The 22071-nt window shown below is 39.5% G+C and overlaps 1 protein-coding gene across 1 annotated transcript; it reads right to left on the bottom strand.

The window, feature by feature from the left end:
• Positions 1 to 440: 440 nt before the first annotated feature.
• On the bottom strand, positions 441 to 7206 carry MAD2L1 (mitotic arrest deficient 2 like 1). Its single transcript, XM_061419292.1, is given in 6 exon segments — positions 441 to 683; positions 1377 to 1480; positions 2926 to 2940; positions 2942 to 3044; positions 6076 to 6222; positions 6988 to 7206. Coding segments are annotated over 6 exon segments (615 nt in total). The 5' UTR covers positions 7061 to 7206; the 3' UTR covers positions 441 to 510.
• Positions 7207 to 22071: the final 14865 nt, after the last annotated feature.

Genomic DNA, 22071 nt, shown 5'->3' with positions numbered 1-22071 from the left:
TTACATAAATTAAACTCAAATAATTGGACATTTTTTCAATACAGAAACTATACAAATGAAATAAATGACAAGAGAATGCAATAGGAGAAATATGTCACTACTTATGGACTATCATTAGTTACTTTCAGGATGTAAATGAAGATTCTGAATATTCATATTTCTTTTGTTCTATTTCATATTTAAATATTTCTCTACATTCTGAGTCAAGCTACTTGACCAAAAGTCTGATTTAGAAAGGCATTTAGCAAAAGTTTTTCCACCTATGGTTACTACCTCCAAAGGAAGTAACACTGCAGTACTGATGCAATCTGTGCAGTAACTTATGTCAACCCTCTGGAAAGTCAGATAGGTACCAAAAATGGAACAATTTTGCACAGATTCAGTTAAGTATCATGTTAAGTTTTCCTCATCTAAAAATTAACCAATGAAATAAAACATACCAACTACAGTTGATCTGGTAGGAAAACCACATTTGAGAGTTACAAGTACGTTATTGTCCATATCTCATCCTCAGTCATTGACAGGAATTGTGTAGGCTACCACGCTATTTACTTTGTGAATTGTAGTAGTAAATGAACGAAGACGAACTTCCTCAGAATTGGTAATGAACTGTGGTCCCGACTCTTCCCATTTTTCAGGTACAACCAGATCTTTGTCTGTACAAATAAGGAGATCAAATGAACCTAAATTGGAGATAAAATCATTAAAGTACATTATTTTTTTCCAAAGTAGAAGAACCGTCCTTGTCTCTCTCACATTTTGAACCACCCACGGTATTAGAAAAGATAGTTTAGCCTGGTCTGTAATGACTAGTCAATTGCTTTTTCTCCACAGAAAGTTACTGTATTACAGAAAATATTGTACTCCTTTTGCTTTATCTTATGAAAACTTCAAGTTTGCTTTTTTTTTTTTTTAAAGAGAAAACCATTATCTGCAGAAAGTATGGAGTCAATCACACAGGACAGCATAAAGGCAACCTGAAGGAAAGCTAACATCTGGGCTCTATGACTGATGTAGCCTGGGGCCTAGAGCAGTGTCTCGCATATAGTAGGCATTCGGGAAATATCTGATAAGGTAGAAAAGCAAGACAGTTATGGCTAGCCTTAAAAATATACATAAAAAATTAAGATAACGAATGGGATTACATTAAGACATTCAAGAATGAATACTGTGGAATACTTTGATTCCTTTCCTTTTCAGAATTTCCAAATTTCTAGAATGCATATAACACTACTTCTGCTTTATAATGGGTTTTTCATTTTTACTATGTAATATTAATAATTAAGAAAAAATTAATAAAGGGCTTATTCTTAAAATAGTAGCTTAGTCTTTTCCCTGACAAATTTTAAGTCAATGTGAAGTTGTATAATACTTACAAGAAACTTCCAACAGTGGCAGAAATGTTACTGTAGCTGTGATCTGTCTGACCACTGAACAGATTTCATCTTGGATAGCTTTCTGAAACTTTTCTCTGGGTGCACTATTGAAGAAACCAAATCAATTTAAGTGTTAACAAATTATTTAAAACACTGGTAAGACTGATCAAATGTTTCCAAGATCAAATAATTAATACATTAAAATGGATTTTTTTTTGTAAGTTATAAGTATATCATTAGGGTCTATATACCACAAGAGGCATATGCATTTTTATTATTTCATTTATCATTCCAGTCATTTTCTAGGGGTGGTCTTAAAATCAGGTTATTTGGTATCAGGTAATCAGAAAACTGGCCAAGTGCTTCAAGTTAGGAAAACTACAGCACCTTTCAAAAAATGAAAATAATATCTAAAATATTCTGTTGGTACATTTTTCGTAATGCTTAATTCCCTACTGCCTCAAATAAGAAATTACATTAAATATCAAATTATTTTTATAAGTTAAAAATTTCCTAAAATAAACCAAAGGCTTCAGAAGCAAACTACATTTCATTATGAAAAATGATTCTGAATTTACCAGTAAGCAAGCCTAGGACAATGCTAGACATGATCATATAAGCATTTCCCATTCACGTGGTCTGGAAACTTTTTTATGAAGTGTCTTAGAAAATTTAGGGCATTCAATGAAATACAATAGAGCTGAATCTTAGGCTTGGGGAATCTAGGATAACCCCTGATGGTTAAAAGTTCCTTTAAACAATTCACTAAACGGGCCACCAGGTACATACTACCATAAACACTGAAGGGTGAAATTCACCAATTTACTCTATAGGCAATTATGTTAAAAGTTCATTGTCTTATATAAGACAGTGAACTGTTCTTTGCCACAGGAGACTAAGGATCAAATGAAACATCCTAGCCATTAAAAAGAATACATTTGAATCAGTTCTAACGAGGTGGATGAAACTGGAGCCTATTATACAGAGTGAAGTAAGCCAGAAAAACACCAATACCGTATACTAACGCATATATATGGAATTAGGAAGATGGTAACGATAACCCTGTATGCGAGACAGCAAAAGAGACACAGGTGTATAGAACAGTCTTTTGGACTCTGCGGGAGAGGGAGAGGGTGGGATGATTTGGGAGAATGGCATTGAAACATGTATAATATCATATAAGAAACAAATCACCAGTCCAGGTTCGATGCAGGATACAGGATGCTCGGGGCTGGTGCACTGGGATGACCCAGAGGGATGGTGGAGGGCGGTGGGAGGGGGTTCAGGATGGGGAACATGTGTGCACCCATGGAGGATTCATGTTGATGTATGGCAAAACCAATACAATACAGTAATTACTTTACTATTGTATTGTATACAATAGTAAAGTAATTAGCCTCCAGTTAAAATAAATTAATTTATATTTAAAAAAATAAACATCCTAGAAAAAAATTGTACTCTATATGAAACTTGTTCAATATAATTAGAACTCATTTGGTAAAGAAAATAAATTTTAAAACATATGAAAATGGAAGTAGTTCCTACTTACCTATCATCTTTTACATCTTATGAACTCAATATCAAACTGCCATCTTTCAAGGACCTCTCCACTTTCAATGTTTGAGATGACTACCACCAGTTTCTGAACTGAACACTTGTATAACTATTCTGCAATACACAAAACAAGGCATCTCTTTTAGTTTACTGCATTACAAAGCAACTCTCCTCTCACAATGAACTTCCTATCCTCAGCAAATTTCTCCCACTGCTATTTTGGTTCTCCTCCAAATTGTGCAGAAAATTTGCCCCATCAATGGCCTAGCTCCCAATTTCAATTTCTCAGTATTTGTGCCAGGTATAGCACTGGGTGCTAAGACAGTGAACACGAGGTACTTCCATCCTAATCCAAAGGAAGGGTGAAGGAGATGTCATTAAGCTAATTACAACAATAAATGTGAAATTATAACTGCTGTAACTGCTATGATGCTGCAGTTTTCTATGACATAATAGTGGTTACCTATGATGGTGCAACATATACTACAATTAAAGCAGAGAATAGGAAATTCTGACTGAGTGGGGTTTGAGTTTTGTTCTAAGAGACAACAATATACATATGCAAAACAGGGAAGAGGGTATAGGTTTTAAAATATGAAATGATGGATTTATGTTGGCGGTGTGAGGTTTTAGTTGTGGCACGTGGGATCTCCCTGCTAAAGCTATAGGTCTTGGACTCAAAACAGAGCACTGGATCAGAGGACTGAAAGGAGGCCAATACAACTGCAATTTAAGAAAGGGAGGATGAACAAGGCTGGTCTGACAAGAATAATGGGCCGGACCACACAAGGTCATGAGTGCCAAATTAAAGATGTTACACTATAAGAACTAAGGAGGTCATTACTGTGTTTGAAGCAGAGTATGATGTGACTCAAGTTGTATTTGAAAACTATCCTTCTGGATGTGATGTAGAAAGTAAACTGGAAGTAAACAGGGGATCTAGGGCACTAATTCATGAATAACTCAAGCAAGAGCGAATAAAGACTTAGAGAAAGATATACTGGTAGAGATGGAGCAGTAGATAGATTCAAGAGATTTCATGGTTAAAACTGCTAAGATTTATGGGATTACTTCAGGGTAAGGAAGAGGAATGAATCAGGGATAGCTCCCAAGTTTCTGATTATATCAGTAATCAGATGGTTGATCCAGTCACCAAGAGGAAAGAGAACTGAAATGGAGATGATCCTAAATTCAGTTTTTAATACACCGAGTGTGAAGCGGTATATTATATAGCTGCATAAAGACATTAAGGGAGTCACTCAATATATGAGCCAAGAGTTAGGAGAGGCTTTGGTTACATATTGGTTCATGAGTCAGATACAAAAGTTGTTACTAGAATTATGTATGTACATGTAAGAGGTCAACTAGAGAGAGATTACTGTTAAGAGGGCCTCAGACTGAGCCCTCAATCTTAGAAACTGAGAATATTTTATTCAGGAATCAGCAGGTTTTTTTTTTTTTAAAGAGATAGAAAATATTTTAGAAATATTGAAGGCTTTGGGTCACCTACGTAGCATAGTCTTCTTTAAAATGCAATATTCTTAGCTTGCAAGCAGTACAAAATAAGCCACTTGCTGGATCTGGCCTGTTGGCCTTGCTCACTCCTGGCATATGTGAACAACTTTTATCAGCTTACCGGTGAAAAAGAGATTGAGTGGTAATTTGAAGATATGGGGAAGTTGGTGATTTTTTTTTCTCTTAAAAATGGAAATGAAACCAATGGGAAAAATCCAAATGGAAACAAAGAAATTGACAACATAAGAGAGGAAATAGGGTAAAGTTCCTAAGGCTAGAGAAGTGGAATTTAAAAGACTGAATGAATAATTTGCCTGTAAAGCATTTCCTCCATTTTAACTAAAAGGGAGAAATTAATAGGAAAGTGTAGATACATCTGACAAGAAATGTTATTGGTCTCAAAGGACACAAACCAAAAACCAGTAACTTAGGCAAGGCTGGCTTGCTACTTCTTCAGATTAAGATGAAGATATACATCCATAGTCGCCTAGAGGTTCCATAGCAAACAATCTGAGTGCAGCCGTAGGAATGACTATGGGTGGCTTAGCTCTGAAGTTAATGAAAACGCAATGATGTAATCTGAAAATGAAGCTAGTTGAAACAACAAAAGTGATTCAGGAATTTTAAAGTAAAAAAAAAAAAAAAATGCGGCTGTAGTATTTTTAGAACTAGTATTTTGGAAGATCTAATGAGCAGAAAGGGAGAAACATCTTACAACACAGAGAAATTAGAAATGAGAATCCTAAGTGGAGAGAAATATGAAAAAGAAACTAGTAGAAATTCTAGAGATAAAAGGAATAGATAGAGCATACTAATCTAACAATACTGCAACTTCTTGAGCTAAAAGAAGAAAATGAGTGTGCAGACAGAAAAGGCTTACTGACTCACAGGCATGATTAAAAAAAAAAAAAAAAGACAAATGGAAACAGGTGAAAAATAAGAAAATTCCAATGAGTGCTGTTATTTAGTAGTTCCTTCTTTTTAAAGTTTAGTTCCCTAAGTTGAATCTGATTTTAGTTTCTTCATCTTAATGATGGCTTTAGATTCCAAGCAACTACAAAAAATATATGCAGTGGATTTTTCTCAGATAACGAACGCCATCATAATTACATAAAATTCCAATGTGTTCTATCATCCCTGAAGGAGTTGATGGAGATTGTTTTGTTAAGCCATATCAGATTCCGAACCTTAAAATATTCAGCCTACTCAAAAGTGGAGGAAGGGTGGGAATTCTTTCAATTTGTATGTTATTTGCTTCCCTCCCAACTGGTTCACTGTATCGGAGATGGAGATGGTAGTGCGGTTTACACTACCCTATACAGAGCTGAAAAATGACCACCAAGAAGCTAGAAAATGTGGATCGTAGGTGTGCTCGTATCCAACTCTTTACAACCCAATGGACTGTAACCTGCCCGGCTCCTCTGTCCAGGGGATTATCCTGACAAGAATACTGGAGTGAGTTGGCATTTCCTCTTCAAGGGGATCTTCCAGACTCAGGATGGAACCTGGGTCTTCTGTGTCTCCTACATTGGCAGATGGATTCTTTACCACTGAGTCACCTGGGAAGCCCCGAGGATCCTATTAACATTAAGGCCTGCAAAACTCAAAACTGTGTCCAACAATAAAATACCTTTTAGTTGATCCACCACATTATTTAGGTATTTTATGAGCTCAGGATCAGTAGTTACAAGCAAGGTGAGTCCATATTTCTGCACCCGAGTAAAGGTTTCCGATGGATATATGCCACGCTGATATAAAATACTGTTGATGCCAAATGCTGAAAACGTAAGAAATATTAAAGTCATCGTCACGTTGTAACTTCAGGGGAAATAAAGCATATGTAGATGGGGCTATGGTTTCATTAATAGTGTAAAGTTATAAATGTCTAAACACGTGTTTGTGTTTTGCTGAAAGCCGAGTAGGTACAAAGTGGCATTAAAAAAAATCCTTAAAATCTTGCGTCTAAGTGATAGCTGCATTTATGTGGCAACAGAAGGAAAATGCCAAACTGCACTAATCTACCAATGCCAAATTCCATTTCATTGTAAAACAAGTCCAAATGCCTATTTTATGATTAGAGGGTGTCAAAACAGGCAACTGACAGATGGGTACCAAGCCCAGGCAGGCCTCTCCCCGTCTCTCTTTCCTCCTCTTATCCTCACCAGTCTTGCCAGGTTCTGTCAGCAAGTACACCTGGCCGAGCTCAGAACAGCTCTTCCCGAAGTCTAGCCCGTCACGGTCCACCCGCGAGGCCCCTCGCCGTTGGGGGCGGGGGGTGTGGGAGGAGCTCTGCATTGGAAAGAAACGCTCCCGCAAAGGGGCCCCCCGCAAGGCGGGCCCCTGCAGCGCCCGGGCCTCCTCCTCCGCCGGGAGCAACACGAGCGGAGGCGGCGCCCGCCGCCCCACTTCCTGATCCCTCCTGCCGGCACCGGAGGCCGCGGTACAAGGGCCGGGATTCGGGGCCGCTCCGGCCGAGCCGCGGGCCTGCGGGCGGCCTGCGCTCGGCTCTCCCCGCCCTCCGCCTCGCGCGAGGAGAACTTACAGAAGAACTCGGCCACTATCTCGGCGCTCCCGCGCAAGGTGATGCCTTGCTCCCGGGAGAGTTGCAGCGCCATGGCCAGGCCCACGGAGGACGGTACACGCTTCCACCCAGCAGACAGCGACGCCAGGGGCTTCCGGAGCAGTTCCCCGCCACTCGTTTCAAAAGGAACGACGCAGGACGCCGTCGCGCCCTCTGCGCAGGCGCAGAGCGCGTCTAGACCCTTCCTTCGTGCCCTTTGCGCAGGCGCAAAGCGCCTCTAGACCCCGCCTGTCGCACCCCTTGCGCAGGCGCGAAGTGCCTCTAGACCCCGCCCTGCGCGGTGGTGTCCGGCGGGTTCTCTCGTCCCCTGCGGGAGCGACGGTTCGCGCAGGCGCAGTGGGGAGGCGTGGCGGCGCCGTTCCCGGGTGGTGACACCTGGCCGGGTTCCTGCTGTAGTTGTGGGCTGGCTGGCGGGCTGGCGGCTAGAGGGGGAGACGGTAGGTCCAGGTTTTAGTGGCCGCTCTCTGGGTCTGCGGACAGAGCGACCTAGGAGCACAATTCCCGAGTTTGAGAGATTCTTTGAAAGTTTTATGAACTGTCCGCCACCCTGAGTGGCCCCAGTGATCCTTAGTCAGCGGTCGGAACTTGCTAGGTGCTCTGGGAGTTTGCTTCCCCAGTGGCTCAGACGGCGAGGACTCTGCAACGCCGGAGACCTGCAATGCACGATCCCTAGGTTGGGAGGATTCCCGGGAGAAGGGAATGGCAAAGCACTTCAGGATTCTTCCCCGGGGAATTTCATGGGCAGAGGAGCCTGGCAAAGAGTCGGACGCGACTGAGTGCCTAACACTTTCAGTTTCTTTCAAAGCAGCTGCGTGCCGCAGACAAGGTTTTAGAGATATTACTGTGCCGGCGTGGTGTTTTCCTGAGAAATTGGGCTAGGGATGAAAGGGACGAACGGAATCCCTTTTTCTTTCCCTCGTCCTGGCTCAGCTCGCGTCTACCCCCAACCCCGCTGCTAGGCGGAGCCTGGGGGCAGCAAAAATCTGCGTCTGATAGTCCAGGCTCTACTCTGTGTTCCCCACCACCCCTAGACAGATGGTCAGGGAATAAAAGTCCTCTTACCAAAAAGGCTCGTCAACACTGAAGAGCTTCTCCGTGAATTTTGACTCAAATCCAGTGGCTTTTAATGTTTCTATGAGAAGTATTAAGCAGATGTTGTTTAGTCGCTAAGTGGTGTCTGCCTCTTTTCCGACCTCATGGACTTGTAGCCTGCCAGGCTCTTGTGTCCATGGGGTTCTCCCGGCAATAATACTGGATTAGGTTTCCATTTCCTCCTCCTCCAGGGGGTCTTCCCCCACCCAAGAATCAAACCGGCTTCTCCTGCATTGGCAGGCGGATTCTTTACCACTGAGCCACCAGGGAAACCCAATTAAGCAGATAGTGCACTACTAATGTCATGTCAATTGTGAAGCAATTGTATTCCTACAGCAGGTGGGGAAATTATTTGTGAAATGAAGTCTGAGAAACCTGCCCAGATGTAGTTATTTAATTATATAAGAAAGTGCCTGAGTGTATTAGTTTTCTATTGATGTGGAACAAATTAGTGTGTGACACATTAGTGGTTTAAAAAAAAAACAACACCCATTTATTATCTCAGTCCTTAGATCGAGAGTCTGGGCATGGCATGGCTGGGTGCTCTATGTAGCCTGGTAAGTTTGAAGTAAAGGCACCTGGCTGCACGAGAGATCTCACCTAAACTCCGGGTTTGAGGTCCTTGGTTCCTGGCAGAATTAATATCTTTGTTCTTAAATTGAGGTCCTCATTGGGTTGCTAGCTGTTGGCCAGAGGCCAGTCTTGAGCCCTTGTCACACTTCCACCCTCTCTCTCTTTCCAAGGAGGTCCTTTTTAACAGCTCATGTGGTTAAGTCAGACGCAGGCAGGTGATTTCCTCTTTGTTAAACCTAATCTTCAAACTACCACACAGTTGCACTCATCTCACATGCTAATAAAGTAATGCTCAAAATTCTCCAAGCCAGGCTTCAGCAATACATGAACCATGAACTTCCAGATGCTCAAGCTGGTTTTAGAAAAGGCAGAGGAACCAGAGATCAAATTGCCAACATCCGCTGGATCATGGAAAAAGCAAGAGAGTTTCAGAAAAACATCTGTTTTTGCTTTATTGACTATGCCAAAGCCTTTGACTGTGTGGATCACAATAAACTGTGGAAAAACCTGAAAGACGTGGGAATACCAGACCACCTGACCTGCCTCTTGAGAAACCTGTATGCAGGTCAGGAAGCAACAGTTAGAACTGGACATGGAACAACTGACTGGTTCCAAATAGGAAAAGGAGTACATCAAGGCTGTATATTGTCACCCTGCTTATTTAACTTACATGCAGAGTACATCATGAGAAACGCTGGGCTGGAAGAAGCACAAGCTAGAATCAAGATTGCCGGGAAAAATATGAATAACCTCAGATATGCAAATGACACCACCCTTAAGGCAGAAAGTGAAGAGGATCTAAAAAGCCTCTTGATGAAAGTGAAAGAGGAGAGTGAAAGTTGGCTTAAAGCTCAACATTCAGAAAATGAAGATCATGGCATCTGGTCCCATCACTTCATGGAAAATAGGGAAACAGTGGAAACAGTGTCAGACTTTATTTTGGGGGCTCCAAACTCACCAAAGATGGTGATTGCAGCCGTGAAATTAAAAGACGTTTACTCCTTGGAAGGAAAGTTATGACCAACCTAGATAGCATATTGAAAAGCAGAGACATTACTTTGCTAACAAAGGTCCGTCTAGTCAAGGTTATGGTTTTTCCAGTAGTCATGTATGGATGTGAGAGTTGGACTGTGAAGAAAGCTGAGTGCTGAAGAATTGATCCTTTTGAACTGTGGTGTTGGAGAAGACTCTTGAGAGTCCCTTGGACTGCAAGGAGATCCAACCAGTCCATTTTGAAGGAGATCAGCCCTGGGATTTCTTTGGAAGGAATGATGCTAAAGCTGAAACTCCAGTACTTTGGCCACCTCATGCGAAGAGTTGACTCATTGGAAAAGAGTCTGATGCTGGGAGGGATTGGGGGTAGGAGGAGAAGGGGATGACAGAGGATGAGATGGCTGGATGGCATCACCGACTCAATGGACGTGAGTTTGAGTGAACTCCAGGAGTTGGTGATGGACAGGGAGGCCTGGTGTGCTGCGATTCATGGGGTCGCAAAGAGTTGGACATGACTGAGTGACTGAACTGAACTGAATCTTCAGAATGATTTTGCCTCATAAATACATGTCTGGCCACACTCAAGGGGAGGGATTATATAGGATATGTTCCCTAGATACCACAAATTTGGGGGGCCATCTTAGAACTCTGCCTATACACAGTGTTATATATCAGAATTTAATCAGTTTGAAGAGTGAAACAGGTATATAGGTAATAAGCTGACTTGATCCAGTAATACTTTCCTTACATCTTTTAGTCTCTGTGGTACAAGTGTGTTTTTTAAATCACCTCCTTTTCATTTCTGCCACCAGAATTTTGGGTTAGAGCCACGCTGGTAGAGCGTGATGCCCACCTTTCTCCGTGTAGAAACTGTCTCTCTTTCTAAGGAGCTTACTGCTTACCACTTCAGGAAAGACATCCTTCAGTTTCACAATACTATAGGTTGTAAATTTTTTGAAGAAAATGATACAAGTAATCATTAGTATCAGTATAATTTGGGAATTCTAGAAGGCTGGTGAAATATATGAGGTTTCCATCTATAGAGGAAGTATTTGTTAGTACTTTCTTTGTGTTCTTAAGAACTTAAGTTCATGTGACTTAAGAACTTGAAATATGCGGGTTTGAACTGAGATATGCTACAAGAATGAAGTACCAGATTTTGAAGTATTAGTATGAGAAACAAATATATATATATATATATATATATATGTAACAAATGTATATGTGTGTGTGTGTGTGTGTGTGTGTATATATATATATTTAGTTAGTTAGTTAGGTGTTCAGTCGTGTCCAACTCTTTGGGGCCCATGGACTATAGCCCACCAGACTCCTCAGTCCATGGGATTTTCCAGGCAAGAATACTAGAGTGTGTTACCATTTCTTTCTCCAGACAATCTTGCCGACCCAGGGATCCTATCTGGGTCTCGCACATTGCAGGCTGGCTATTTACCTTCTGAGCCACCAGGGAAGCCCTGTAAAGTATATTGATATGTCTTTAATTGATTACTTATTGCAGTGATACTATATGTGCATTGGGTTAAATAAAACATTTAAATAATTTCACTTTTTTTTTTTTTAGGTTTTTAATCTACTAGAACATTTTACAGTAACGTATGTAACTTGTATTCTATGTATACTGGATAGTGCTGGTCTTTTTTATGGAATCTAAGAGATAACTTGTTTTAACCAGAATCCCAAATGATTCTGATGCAAGTTCTTAAATCACTCTTTGAAAAGCAGTAAACTGTGATGGTGATTTTAGTAATGCCGGCCTAGGAGCTTGAATTCTTGGACAAAGTGGATGCCAGAGCTTAAATAAGAAGATGTACATCAGAGCAAGATGTTTTGAAAAAAGAATTGAGTTTTGATGACTGATGTGGAGGAAGAATGAAATGGTAGTACAGAATCCAAGGTGGCAAGCATGTAGTATATTCTGGTGTTGGTCAAGGCTGCTTAACTCTGGGCCTGTTCTGTTTCTTGTTTATCATGATAACACGTGATTCTAGAAGCTTTGGTGGAACTCCTTTCCCATTAACTTTTGGGTGCTTTGTTTGATGTTGACTCCATCTTATCTAAAGCATACACTCTTATCCTTACAAAAAGTTTTTTAAAAACTTGTTTTCAGTTACTTGAGTTGACTTTTATTCACAATTTGGTGACATCTTTCTAATGTGTTTTGAAGGTTTTTTGGACAGGGAGAAGTATAAATTAAGATTTATTTCTGAAGAAAATTCAAGCAGACTGCATAACCAAGCAATTAGAATTAATAAAAGAGATATATATGAAAACGTATATCATAAACAGGCCTGTATTCCATATTAGGATGCTAAAATAAGAAATACTTATGCAAATTTCTAAAGCTAGAGTCAAATGGAATTTTAGAGAGAAAGTGACAATAGCTTAGCTGGACAATCTTAGAGATGAAGAAAATGAGGTCCAGAGTAGTTATATAGTCTGTTCAGTATCTGGTTTTTGTGGTTCAGTCTCTCAGTTGTGTCTGACTCTTTGCAACCCCATGGACTGCATCATGCTAGGCTTCCTGTCTATTAACCCCGTATCTGTTTAGTAGAAAATTTAGTAATAGAATCTAGGGTTCCTGATTTCGTTTCTTTTAAAAGTATTTCTGTTTGAAGATACTCTGGAAGATGCTTGTTTTTAAAATATTAACTGCTTTTAGACTAAGCATGTTGAGTAACCTTAGGTTGTTGAGTTGTTGCTAAGTTGTGTCCAAGTCTTGCAGCCCCATGGGCTGTAGGCCTCCAGGCTCCTCTGTCCATGAGATTTCCCAAGCAAGAATACTAGAGTGGGTTGCCATTTCCTTCACCAGCGGATCTTCCCCACCCAGGGATCGAACCCACGTCTCCGGCATTGGCAGGTGGGTTCTTTAGCACTGAGCCACTGAGGAAATCCTGTGAACTTTCAGTAGCCTCACAGCTGTCAGTGTGTTAGTGAAGTCGCTCAGTCCTGTCCGACTCTTTGCGACCCCATAGACTACACAGTCCATGGAATTCCCCAGGCCAGAATACTGGGGTGGGTAGCCTTTCCCTTCTCCAGGGAATCTTCCCAGCCCAGGGATGGAACCTAGGTCTCCTGCCTTGCAGGCAGATTCTTTACCAGCTGAGCCACAAGAGAAGCCCAAAAATACTGGAGTGGGTAGCCTATCCCTTCTCCAGGGGATCTTCCCAATCCAGGAATCATGGCAGTTAAAATCGACAATCAGTTTTATGGCAGAATGCAAATAGCTGCAGCTGCCACAAGATGTCAGTGTTTATATGTGAAATAATACCTTTAAAAAATTCAGTCCGTTTGTGTGCTTTAGTTCAAAGTGAAATGAAGGAAAAAGAATTGAGTGATTTCTAAGGTATTTGTATATGCGGAACACATCAGAATGAAATGTTGGATCATAAGATAATACAGACCTGGTATCCTTCTTTTAACTATGTGGTGTGTATGCACACACTCAGGCCCTAAAGCATATTTATTTACATTTAAGTTGCATATTTGTTTTCACATGGACAGAGAAAACATTTTGGATAGTTGAATCACTATTCTGATAGACTTAGGACAGTTTTCCATCAAATTTCCAGATGTTATTTTATTCTTGAGTCCAGTATCTTTAAATGGAGCATTTTGTTCGAAAATGGGTAAGGCAAGAATATTTATCTTTATAATAAATTTAATAAGACATTTATTTACTAAATTTAGGTAAAAATTCTGTGCACATAGGCATTTATATTTTGTCAATATGAGAAATTTGCCTTCTTGAACATCAAGGATGCTATCATGAATCTTTGTTACTCTATTTCTTATATAGATCTTTTCTCATATGATTTGAAGAGCAAGAATTAAAATCAGAAATTTTCTACTCAGGTTACTCTGTAGGTAGAATGAATGTTTACATTTATTCATAAGCTTAAAGATTAAGTTACATAATGTAAATCTCCTAAAGATCCATTTTCCCCAAATACTTTCCTCCTGAGGACTGTTTGATTGTTGTTCCACATGTTCAAAATAATAGAACAATTTTAAATCATGGAATTTTATTAATAAACAGTGGCTTAATAAACTTAACAAATGTATTTCTGTACTTGCATAATTCATAATTTTTAATGATCCAGTTGCATACATCGGATATTAAAATTTTACCTTAGTAAAAACTAGGTACAAAAATTATTGAAAACATCATAATAATTCCATAAGTTCTTGCAATGAAAAATATGGGCTGTTCTTACCAGAAATTATTACCATGTTGTATTGTTTATTATAATTCTGTTATAGGATACATATGGAGACTTAGAGTCTTCCGTAGCTCAACCATAATTAGGCACCAAAAGGTATAGCTGGAAAGTAAAATGAAAATCTTATTCATATTTGATTTTCAGAGATTGTTTGATGGAGCATTTATATATTTACATATATCAACAAATAGGGCATGTGATATATATATGAAAAATGGGTCCTGCAATCAGTTGCCTCTGACAGCAGAGTATATTTTAAAATACAAGGGACATTTCAAACAAGTCAGAACAGGGTCTGATATGGAAACTAAAAACACAAAGACACTATGAAAAATTAAAAGCCATGGTTGCAATTAAATTAATAAAAACAGATTTAAAGTGTTAAATGACATTATACTTACATATTAAATTTAGTTATTTTATGCCTGTAGTACCTTTTAAGCATGTTGCTTCTGAATTTTTGTAGATAAAATCATTTTTATTATTCTTAATATGTAAATATAAATGAATTAGTTTTGTTAAATCTACCAACTAATAATAAAATTAAGATGTTAGTTGAGTGAGTGGAAAATATTTTTTGAGACATTCCATAGACAAAATAAATAAGCCATAAGTTGAGTGTTTCTCAAATATTTGTAAGTATCATTTTATAAAACATTTATGGGAAGAAAAAGCTTTTGAAAATATGAAAAGTCACTTCATTTTAAATTTGTTTATATTTTTCTATTTATATAAGCTTGGTTTTTTCAACTGGAACAGTTTTCTTACAACTTGCCTTGTGTTTATACCTCAGTCAAACAATATAGTAGTCAAGCCATATTTATCAAGTTACAGATCAGTCATGCACATTAATTCTATTTGCTGAGCTTTTCTACTTATTAATTGAATATGACAGCATTTTAAATTCTTGAATGATGTATATAACCTGTAAACATCAACAGCACAAAGACTTACTGAATCCCAAAGATTTTGGTTTAATGTTGAATATCAAGTGGATTAAATATTAAATAGTGTCTTTTTATGATTGCTAAGTCCCAGTATGGTTGTAAATATAGATGGAAACATTTTACTTCTCAATAGATTGCAGTTGTTTGGGTGATCTAGAATATACCTCTTTAAACCTGTGTTATGCTATTATCAAAAGAAAACTTGAAATCAAATTTCATTTAATTAGTGTATCTCCAAGAATATTCTTGCAGACTCTAGTGTAAGAAACAACAGAATGCAGCATATATATGGTTTTAAATTTATTCACAGAATTTTATTATTAAAAGAAATGTGTGGGTTTTTTTGTATAACTAAAAAGGTATTAATAAGATAGATTTCAGGGCTTCCCTAGTAGCTCAGCTGGTCAAGAATCCACCTGCAATGAGGGAGACCTCGGTTGGATGCCTGGGTAGGGAAGATCCGTTGGAGAAGGGAATGGCAGCCCATTCCAGTATTCTTGCCTGGCAAATCCCATGGATGGAGGAACCTGGTGAGCTACAGTCCATGGGGTCACAAAAAGTCGGACTGACTGAGCAAATAAGTAAGCACAGCACAGCATTTTGTTTTTGGAATTTTACATTAAGATTCTTATTGAGACAGTTGCTCAGTCATATCTGACTCTTTGTAACCCATGAACTATAGCCTGCCAGGCTCCTCTGTTCATGGCATTTTTTCTGGCAAAAATACTAAGAGTGGGTAACCATTCCCTTCTCCAGGGGATCTTCCTGATCTGAGTCAAGATTCTTGTTAATTTTGAGTTATCACTAATCTCTATTAAATTAATAAGAAATTGTAACATTTACTTTCCAAGAGCAGTCCAAAATACCACTGTTGACATAGAAGATGAACATTTTAGGGTCTTAAGAAGGTATGTGTTGCTATTCCTAGGATGGCTGCCTGCCTTAGGAAAAAGATGGGCAGGGTGGGAAGAGCAGGCCTTTAGTACCCCAGGTGAGCTTGCTTGTGCCTCCAGGGAGACTGGAACTTGAAGGAAGGTTATTCAAAGGACTCTGGAAATGTAAACATTCCTTCCTCTTCTCTTTCTCAAAGATCTTGTTTAAAATAATGTATCTCATCAATAACAGAGAAAATAATGAATACACCCCAATATAGGTTTGGTGATTTAGTCACTAAGTTGTGTCTGACTTTTGTGTAGCCTGCCAGGCTCCTCTGTCCATGGGATATCCCAAGCGAGAATACTGGAGTGGGCTGCCATTTCCTTCTCCACAATATAGATTTATTTCTCTCTAATGATAGACATTTTCCACAGTATTAGGTACAGTGTGTGCATGTGTGTATATGTATGTAGGAAATTAAGAAAGATGTAAGGAAGTATTTAAAGATGATTCTTATATCACTAGAATATTTTTACTATCACTAAATATATTAACTATATTAAGACTTATGTGGTTAGCATGCTTCCCTATTCTTAAAAATCTTGGTTTAAATACTTACAAAGAGTGATTTAAAAGTCAGATACTTCAGCTTAATTTAATACTTGGGTTTTTTAAATTTGTTATTTGAGTTTTGTTTTATTTTTTTGGCCATCATAGCCAAAAAAGATACATCACAGAGATATGAAGATGCAAGTGAAAGTACATTGTTGACTTCTTATTTTTATTTATCAGTATTTAGCAGTGAAATGGCAACCTACTCCAGTGTTCTTGCCTGGAGAATCCCAGGGATGGGAGCCTGGTGTACTGCCGTCTATGGGGTTGCACAGAATGGGACATGACTGAAGCGACTTAGCAGCAGCAATTATACAGAGTCTTGAAAAACTACTGAATTCCCCATTTTCTTGGTACCAATCAAATATTCTTGCAAACTAATTTAAAAATATTGCATCTTTATAGTTTTAATGAATGGGTCTAAAAACAAAAGTTTAAGTATTTTTGGCCCATTTATTTAAATTATAAGAACATAATGCCTATCAGTTTGGAAGTAATTGCTTTCATCTTAATTGCCTTTGGAACTAAATTGTAATTTAGAAGTATTATAAGTATATTAGAAAAACTTGTTTCCAAGTTTTTTAATGCACAGATGAAGTTTTTTTTAAAAATAATTGACACAGACATGCTCTTTCAGCAACACAAGTGTCTTTTGGAAAAAAAAATTCCTCATTTTAAGTCATTTTTCTTCGAAAGAACATACATGTTAATTTTTCTGAAATTCTTGTTAGACCGCACAGTATCTATTGTTAGCTTCACAGAGGAAGCACCAGTAGATTTACAACTGTTGCCTTTCATTTAGGACACCAGTCATGATCAGTGACTTTCTGACGTGCAGATTGTGAGGATGTCGGTGTTGATCCATTTGTTACATTTTAATACAGTTTAGTTTATGTTCTTGGATAAAAGAATCAGCTTAAATGGGAATTCCACATTTCTTCCTGTACCCCAGTGAATCCGTTTGTGCACATCCCACTCTGGAAATAGTTGGTTTAGATAGTATATGCAGAAACCCAACTGGTTACAGGACATATCACCTGGAATTGGGGATGGTTGTGGTCCTTGCTTGTCCCCCTCTCCAAGGCAGACATGGAATGGATGTAGCTAGGATGGTCAACTTGCATTTTTGTGTAGAAATCTGAGTTACTGTTCTCCTTGCTGGCTTCTGCCAGGGCAATCCTGTGAGGAAAATACATGATCTTTATTGGGAAAGAGTGCCCCAGACTTTTCCACTTAAATGTGCTGAAGGCATAGAATAAATACCCTCTTAGGAGTTTTGACAAATTCTTATGTGGTAAAAACCCACTTGGATCACAAGAAAAAGCTTTACTGCTGGTAGCATAGGGGTACAGTGTCATGGCATTGTCTGAAGAAGCAGGAATCTCCAAGCAGTCTATCAGAAGCAGACATCATAGGCAAATGTGCAAGAAAGGGTTGCCAAAATAGCATGTTCCAAAAACTTTTTAGAGGCAGACTATCTGAACAATTTAAGAAAAATTATCTAAGGACCTTTTCCCCTCATATGTAAAATGGAAGTGGTAATAGTATTTGCCACATAAAATTTTGGTGAGGATTCCATTAGATACTGCAAGTGAAGCTTTGATTTACTATTAATGTATTGTATTACTCTTGTTGTTATTATTGTTTAAGTAGCTTTTCCTCCATTTTCCCATGCAACTTTCCTGGGTCAGGTACATGTTTAGTAGAGGATAACTAAAGGAGTCCTTAGGTAAAGCAACTTAAAGCGAAGATGGGAACACACTCTCTTAATATTATGACAAAGATGAAATAATACTACTACTGCTGCTGCTACTGCTGCTAAGTCACTTCAGTCGTGTCTGACTCTGTGCGACCCCATGGACTGCAGCCTACCAGGCTTCTCCATCCATGGGATTCTCCAGGCAAGAACACTGGAGTGGGTTGCCATTTCCTTCTCCAGTGCATGAAAGTGGAAAGTGAAAGTGAAGTCGCTCAGTGGTGTCTGACTCTTAGCAACCCCATGGACTGCAGCCTACCAGGCTCCTCAGTCCATGGGATTTGCCAGGCAAGAGTACTGGAGTGGGGTGCCATTGCCTTCTCCCAATAATACTACTAACTACCACTTAATTAAGCACTTATCTTCTGCCAGGCACACTTCTAAGTGCTTTATGTGAATCAATGTATTTAATCCCTTCACAAACCCATGAGTTATGTACTGTTATTACCTGCATTTTTTACAATGGAGGAAACTAAGTTGAAGAAGGAGGCTGGATTAATTTACCCAAGGGCACCCAGCTAAAAGAACAGAGATCAAGTTCAGGAAAATCTAGATGATAGCAGGATATGAATCCTGAAAGTGTGGAAGGTCTAACTCTATTTTTAATAATCTAGCTTGAGGGACCCTTTATGCTCTGTCCTTCCCTCTATTCTTGATGTGAAACTCCTGGAACCCATCCAGCAGTGGAATACAACAAAGCGGAATGGCTGGAAACCTAGTGGAGACTCAGCATAGAGAGCAGAGCCTGGGCTTAGGGGTTGTCTCGGTTGAAGTAGTGACTCTTAGGTTGAGAGTGGGCAACCAGAAAGGGTACCTGAGTGGGACTGGAACAACAGAAGTGGTTTTATTTTATGCACTGTATAAATGCTTTGGCTAAGAAACAGGTTGGTGATTGAAATCCAGCCTTCTCAGCTTGCCAACTCCGGATAGTTCCAACAAAAGGAAATGAGAATATAAAGGGATGACAAATCTCTGAGACATTTTGAAAATGTGTTCAAGTGTTTGAACTCTGAAGAATTAAGTCTGGTATCTTAGAGGTCATCATGGAATTGTATACATGGAGATCATAATAACTAAATTTGTGGAATTGGATTAATTTTCCTTCAAGTGAGTTTGGGTCAGGAAAAGACTTGGAAGGATCTGGGGGTAATAACTAATAAAAATGACACATGGTTGAAGAAGACACAATGATGGAAACTTAGAAGAAATGAAGAAGTAGGAGGCAAATCATGAGATGAATGTCCTAAAAACCTACTTAATGAATTTGAGTGGTAGAATATTTTAGTAGTTCAGTTTACAATTCAGTACAAATAAGAATGGGAAAACATCATGAGATTTTGCACTTAAAAGATCTTTGGTGGACTAAGTGGAAGCAATTTGGGTCATGCAGAGGTGATGGACGTCTTTTCCAAAGAGTTTGGAAGTGAGGGGAAGGGAGACAGAACATTTTGTAAGAGAAATGGAGAGTGGGGTGATAACATGAGCAATTGCTGGAACTTGGACATTTTATTTTTAGGAATATAGAGGAAAGAGAGCCAGAAGAAATATATAAACTGTGGTTGGAAGTTGGAAACGTGTAACTAACAAGAGTCCAAGACCACAGAAAATAGCAGGGTCAAGGACCTAGATTGAAAAAGCCTTAAAAGAGACCATTTCTTCTTGGGAAATAAAAATATGCAAGACAGGAGAAGTGAGAGTATAGAATTCTTATTTTTTTAATGAAACATTAAGTGAGGATAGCTGCAAAGGGTTCCTGGACCAAGTATCAGCGTGTGTGCATGTGTGTGTGTGTGTGTGTGTGTATGTGTGTGGGCTTCAGTACAGCAACAAGCAATTTTGTGATGCCAACAGTATCCTAGAATTCAACTCAATTCTGACAATACCTTCCCAGAAATAACGTCAGATTCCATAGGTGAAGGCTCAGTCTCTCATATAAGGCCACCCTTCATTTCCAACACCAGTTTCAAGCCCAAGTTGTTTCCCTGTGCTGCTGACTTACTGGCTGCAAACCAGAGGTTCTCACAGCCTCCTTCTTGGTTTTGATTAATTTGCTGGAACAACTAATAGAACTCAGGAAAGCATGTTTACTCACTAATTACCCACTTATTATAAAAGACTATTAAAGGATATGAATAAATCGCCAGATGAAGAGATGCGTAGCGTGAGGTCCTGGACAAAGAAGCTCTGTGTGGCATGCGAGGTATTCTGGTTTCCCTACACAGAAACTTTCTGAAAAAGGGCAAGCGTGGTCCTTTTGGGTTTTTAAAGAGGCTTCATTACATAGTCTTGATTGATTGATGGGTTCCACTTTCAGTCTCCAGGGATGGGACTGAAAGTTCTGTCTAATCACAGGGTTGGTTTTCCTGGCAGCCAACCCCCGCCCTTGGATGGGAGCCAAAAGTCACCTTCCCTGGAGCTCTATCTGCAACTGAAGGTTAAGGGACCAAATGTTACCTTTTTGCCCTTATCAATCAGGACATTTCAAGGGTTTTGGAAGTTGTGAGCCAGAAACCGTGAATGGAGACCAAATGTCTATCGTTATGTATTTGGCCACTCTGTATGTATGTTATATGTGTTGCTGGTAAGGGAGGGTAGAAGAGGACCCTCTCTCGTGGGCCTCAGTTCTCGCTAAGGACGAGGAGAAGAATCCGAGGTCTTACCCATGGCAAAAACAAGTTTATTAAGGAAAGAACAGAACACCTCAAGGGAGAGGTGGGCCAAGCCAGGAGAGGCACTGGTGCCCAAGACACGAGATATGGGGTTTTTTAAGACTGGACTCTTACATACTTAGGTGGACATGAGCTAACGGTTTTGATTTACAGTTGCAAGCTACATAACAGCAGGCTCTCCTGTGCATGTCTTTCCCATAATTGAGTCCGTTATAATCAGATGTCTGTATGTGTAGAATATTTATGAACCTTTTATGGGCTCCTGCAGTCTCTTGAGGACACAGCTGTGCATCAAGGGGCAGGTGCCAGGGCTGGAGAAGCCCTTGTGTTCAGTTTGCATCTGCTGTGTGCCTGGGGTGCGATGGCAGGAGGTGGAAAAGTCTCTGGTGATTTTGCAGCGTATCTGTGAGCTCTCCTGGGCCACACTGGGGGGTGTACGCCTCACTTGCTACCTAACGTACACACACAAACACCTTCACGTGTGTGTGTGTGTGTTTCTCACATATACTTGGTCATGAACAAATATATAAATTTCCTATGAATCACAGTATTGCAGTAACTTTCAGTTCTCAGCAGAGGGAGTGGCAGGTAGGGAAGTAGGCAGAGATAGGCAGACAAGGTTTTTGGCGCAGCCATTGTGGCGAATGGGAAGAAAAGTCAACCAAAGAGAAGTAACAATCAGTTCAGTCACTCAGTCCTATATGCCTATTTGTGACCACATGAACCACAGCACGCCAGGCCTCCCTGTCCATCACCAACTCTCAGAGTTCACTCAAACTCATGTCCATTGAGTCGGTGATGCCATCCAACCATCTCATCCTCTGTCGTCCCCTTCTCTTCCTGCCTTCAATCTTTCCCAACATCAGGGTCTTTTCAAATGAGTCAGCTCTTCGCATCAGGTGGCCAAAATATGAGTAACAATACAGAACATTTTTTCTCAAGAGATTTTTTTTCTCTGTAGATATTTATTGAGTAATATTTATCTTGTGATGTGATACTGTGTAGCTGCAAGAGAGAAAAAATAACCTTGCTTTGCCAGGGAAATCTAATTGGGAAGCCAATACACAAAAATACCTGCAAATAAGGAGGTATCAGATGAGAACCAAGTGAATATATGCAGCAAATGCACAATGATTTCCAAGATAACTATGGGAGTGTTTATTGGAAGACAAGTTTAAGAGTGCTTTGAACTGGTTGGCAAGATGGGTGGTGGTTAGGGAAGGTTTAATGGCGAATACTAAGTTCAATTTGAGTCATAAAGTAGGGAAATAACCTTTTTTAGATGTGAA

Source organism: Bos javanicus, chromosome 6 (assembly GCF_032452875.1).
Source record: "Bos javanicus breed banteng chromosome 6, ARS-OSU_banteng_1.0, whole genome shotgun sequence".
In the NCBI taxonomy this organism is placed as follows: domain Eukaryota; kingdom Metazoa; phylum Chordata; class Mammalia; order Artiodactyla; family Bovidae; genus Bos; species Bos javanicus.
This window is presented reverse-complemented; position numbering and strand designations above follow the sequence as displayed.